Source organism: Patagioenas fasciata, chromosome 6 (assembly GCF_037038585.1).
Source record: "Patagioenas fasciata isolate bPatFas1 chromosome 6, bPatFas1.hap1, whole genome shotgun sequence".
Taxonomy (NCBI): domain Eukaryota; kingdom Metazoa; phylum Chordata; class Aves; order Columbiformes; family Columbidae; genus Patagioenas; species Patagioenas fasciata.
Window position 1 is genome coordinate 34231181 of NC_092525.1, and position 4220 is coordinate 34235400.

Genomic DNA, 4220 nt, shown 5'->3' on the forward strand with positions numbered 1-4220 from the left:
CGCGGGCGGCGTTTCCGTGCGGGCCGTGTCGCGGGTGCCGGCCCCGCCATGGCGGCGGACAGCGAGGATCCGCTGGGCTATTTCGCGGCCTACGGAAGCTCCAGCTCCGACTCGGAGCCCGACGAGCCCCAGCCCGAGTTGCGCCAGGCGGGGAGTGGCGCGGCGGCGGGGGGCAGCCCGGGGGGACGGCCGCGGCTGCCGCCGCCTGACGAGCTCTTCCGTAGGGTGTCGCAGCCGCCCGCCTTTCTCTACAACCCGCTCAACAAGCAGATCGACTGGGAGAGCCGCGTCCTGCGGGCGCCTGAGGAGGTGCAGGGATCGGGGGACTCTGGGGTGCGGCCTGAGGGGTGGACCCGCCGGTGTGGCGGTGCTGGGGCTCGGTGTGACGATGTTCTGCTCTCTCCTGCAGCCCCCCCGGGAGTTCAAGGTGTGGAAGACCAACGCCGTGCCCCCGCCGGAGAGCTACAGCCAGCCCGAGAAGAAGCCCCCCCCGCCGCCTGCCCTCGACATGGCCATCAAGTGGTCCAACATCTACGAGGACAACGGGGCGGACGCGCCACGGGCGGCCGGCAGGGCCCGGTTCCTGCCGGATGAGGAGTTGGAGCGCCTGGAGCCGGGTGAGGGCCCGGCCTGGGGCTGCGGGGCGGGGCGGGGGCGGTGGATGCTGGGTTTGGGTGGTCAAGAGCCGAACTGGGGGCGTGGGGGATTCTCGGGGTGCTCTGTGGCTGCAGCCCTCCCTGCCCAGACCAGTTATACTGACCTTGCTCCATGCAGGGCTGGTTACCCCTCAGTGTGCTCTGGCCTTCCCACGATGGGCATGGACTCTGCAGCAATCCCTCTGCTCTACTGCCATTGTAATTAGCAGGAACAGGGAGTGATTAAAGAGTCTGTAGAATGGTAGTTATAGGAAACTAGCAGGTTTGGTCATGGTACTGTTAAAAAAAAGTGGTATGAGAGCTTCTTGAAGCTCTGCTGTCTTGACTCTAGGTGTAGGTCGGATTATTTTTATAATGTTTGCAAAACTTGGAGGCTAAGGGAATTAAATAAAACATATATGTGACAGAATACTGAAGGAAATATTTACTGTCCTCTTCACTTTTAGTTGTGGTACAAGCTGTAATGGTACTATAGGAAGTAAAGCAATATTTGACAGAAGGGAGGAATTTTTATTTTTGTTTAATTACTGGAGAAAGAAAACAGGCAGTAACACCAAGAGAACAAAACCAGAAGAAGGCATTCTGGCCTTTCAGAACACGTGATAATGTTTTGGTTTACCAGTAAAGTTGTCAGCAAACCTTTTCAGAAGGAAGGTTTTTTTGCTGTCCTGCTCTTTTTTGTTGTTGTTGTTGTTCTGGGTGTCCATTCCCCTGTGGCATTTCTTATGGCTCTGTCTTGCTCCATTTGTTCTGTCTGCTTTTTTTTCCCTGCCCCACACCCCATTTCTCTTAGACTTCATCCAAATACTGAGCAGATAAACTATTAATTGACCTTGACATTACTTCCTATATCTAAAACGTAATTTTCTAGCTTTTCATCTTATCTATTCAAATAATATTTTTTAGAACAGGTACTATGCAGTAACATAACAAGACCTCTACTCAGTTTTCCTCAGTGGTCTGTGGTAGTTATAACAAGTAATAATTCCTATTCTGTCTGCATATTGTCCACATTCCAAAAATTAGGATGTTGTCAGTTAATACTACTGTCTTTTCTCTGGCCATCTCAGATGTGGTTAATTCAGTTTTTCTGAAATGGGGATGGTGTTTAAGAGCAAGATATACTGCCTTTGCTGACTTTGATTAACTCTCTCTTTTGTTTCAAGATGATGAAAAAGATGATGAAAAAGATGATGAACCAGCTTCTGCTAAGAAACGTAAACTAAACTCTGGGGAGCAAACAAAGAAGAAGAAGTTATGAACAGGGTGTGCTGGATTTAGCCATAATGAATATTTCAATGAACTTGGATTCCTCTGCTGGTATAGGAAACATACACGTTTACTGAGTTTCTCTCTCCTGTTGGGTAGGGAACTTTATTTCTATAGTATGCTTGCCTTTTGGAAAGCACAAAGTTAAATGGACAGTGTCATGATAGAAACTTATCTACTGAATGAAATTTAAACCTGTTTATTTAAAAGAGATATATAGAAGAGGGATCTATAGTGATGGATACCCTTGCTTGTGCAGGTTACAGGGCTTCATGGTATTTTGTTTATCAAGAAACCTGGTAACATGAGCTTTTCTGGACTGATTTTTCCATTGTGTCAAAACCTTTTATAAAGGAGTGTATACTAAAGATTCGTTAAGTACTGTCTTGTGATGTTAGCATAATGTTGTCTTGAAATGTATGTAAAGACTTCAAATAGGTCACTGGAATAAAACTGCATTTCAAAACATCTGCGATATAAATAGTGCATTGCATGCTTGGTGAAAGGAGGGATGAATTCCCTAATGTATGCATTTCAGTGATGTATTTCTTTTGACACAACAGATTCCTCAGGGTTTTGTTTGTAATGAATATACAGCTGCGAATTGAAAAAAATATGGACCTAATAATGGAGTTTGATATTTGATAATTGGTTTTGGTGTTATGTCATTGCATCAGTGAAACATGAGACTAACTGATGCAGGAAGAATTGAAGTATTCAATGTATTTGTCCTAAAATTGAAAATAGAATTTAGATATTTATGTAGGAGAAAAAGACAAAGCTGTGATAGAGTCTTCACTACCAAATTGTATTTATTTCAGTACAAAACTGGTAACCTTCACAAAGTGCTAATCAGTATATGTTGCATTTGTGATATGCTACTTGGATTATTGGGTCTGTACATGAAAAAGTACCAGCAAAACTGGGTTGGAGGGAGGGTTGCTCTGGATTTATTTTCAAGTAAAGCTTCTGTGCCTTAGGAAATCTGCAGTGAGACTAAGCCTACTAGTAGAGTTTTATGTAATTAAACAATTAATGTAAACATTCATAATTTTTATTTTCCTTCTGTCATGGACTGGCTTTAATTTGGTAGAACATGTTCTATGCCTATGTGCTGATATAATGTTAATATTTTCAAAAATGTTCTTTTAAAAAAATCTTTTGATTCTCAATATACAGAAAAACATATTCATTTTTAGTGAGTATCTGAAGTCAGCAACAAGGTATGCAGTTCTAGCTTTGGCAGTGTGATAATGCTTCCTCTGGATCCTTCTCTACCTGCAGACTGCACAACTGCTCCTTGCCAGTTTCACAGGCTGTTGGGCAAAATCCGTGATACATTCCAGCCTCCCCACACTGCCAGTCTGGAAGCAATTCCAAAAATGGTACCTGTACAGAGCTGAGGGTTCTGTGCGCCCTGGCTGTCGTAGCACAACCCCAAATATCTGACACGGTCATTGTAAGCTGCGAGATGAGGGACGGTGTTGTAGGCAAAGCTTACAAAGTGCTGGATCTGTGCGGTTTCTCAATGTGCCCCATCTGGGGTTGCGATGGCTGGGCGGGAGTGGGACTGGACTGCAAGGGGGAACCTCCTGAACACCCTGCTCAGCTCCAGCTGGGATGAAGACCCTTGGCAGCAGTCGGGTACGGCCGCTTGCTGAAACACAGCATTTCAGAGGTGGACAACCAGTGAACCATGCCAGCTTGGGAACTGTGAGTATCTGCATTGTGTTGAGAGACTCCAAATGGTCATACTTTGTCTAGAATGGTTAGGTAAATTCTTCCTCATTCTAGTAATAGTGTTTTAAAATGCCACTAAAAATTATCATCTAATGCAGGCTGGTTCTCCTACAGGAATAGCTGTCTCCATGCAGGTAATGCAGCCACTCAGGATGTGGATTGTCACAAGCTACTCAGGTAGCAGGTCTCCAGGTCCTGGTCATCTGAGGTCAAATGGTTTCTGTGAGCTTTGCTTACAAAGGTCTGAAGGATGTTTTTCCTAAAGTGCAGAATGTGAAGTCTCTGAATGAAAAGGCTCACTATAATCTCCTTTTTTTTCTGCTGTCTTAATATAGCTAGGTCGAAGGTGCTAATCTTCGGAGAAGGTGGTAGAAAAAAAGGCTGCTTATGCTTCTTTTTTACAGGAGTGTGTTTATACTATAGCTGACATAGAGAACTGAGGGTCAGGAATAGCAGCAAACTCCTGTTCAGATAGAAAAATCAGATGTTAGGCCAGTTTCCCAAAGGCTGGGTTTGTATCCAGGCTGTGTGTTGCAGATCACCCCATGTTTAGCA

At 45.2% G+C, this 4220-nt stretch overlaps 1 protein-coding gene across 1 annotated transcript; it reads left to right on the forward strand.

Moving 5' to 3' along the window:
* Nucleotides 1–2393, forward strand: C6H1orf52 (chromosome 6 C1orf52 homolog). The gene is made up of 3 exons (XM_065842270.2): nucleotides 1–309; nucleotides 410–617; nucleotides 1823–2393. Exons 1-3 carry the CDS (start codon nucleotides 49–51, stop codon nucleotides 1915–1917), a joined length of 564 nt encoding a protein of 187 aa, XP_065698342.1. The 5' UTR covers nucleotides 1–48; the 3' UTR covers nucleotides 1918–2393.
* The last annotated feature ends 1827 nt before the right edge of the window (nucleotides 2394–4220 follow it).

Excerpts from the sequence above, each read along its gene's own strand:
- C6H1orf52 (XM_065842270.2), top strand. The coding sequence starts at position 49 with ATGGCGGCGGACAGCGAGGATCCGCTGGGCTATTTCGCGGCCTACGGA. Across the intron at positions 310-409 it reads TCCTGCGGGCGCCTGAGGAG|CCCCCCCGGGAGTTCAAGGT; the intron begins GTGCAGGGATCG and ends TCTCTCCTGCAG. Across the intron at positions 618-1,822 it reads GTTGGAGCGCCTGGAGCCGG|ATGATGAAAAAGATGATGAA; the intron begins GTGAGGGCCCGG and ends TTTTGTTTCAAG.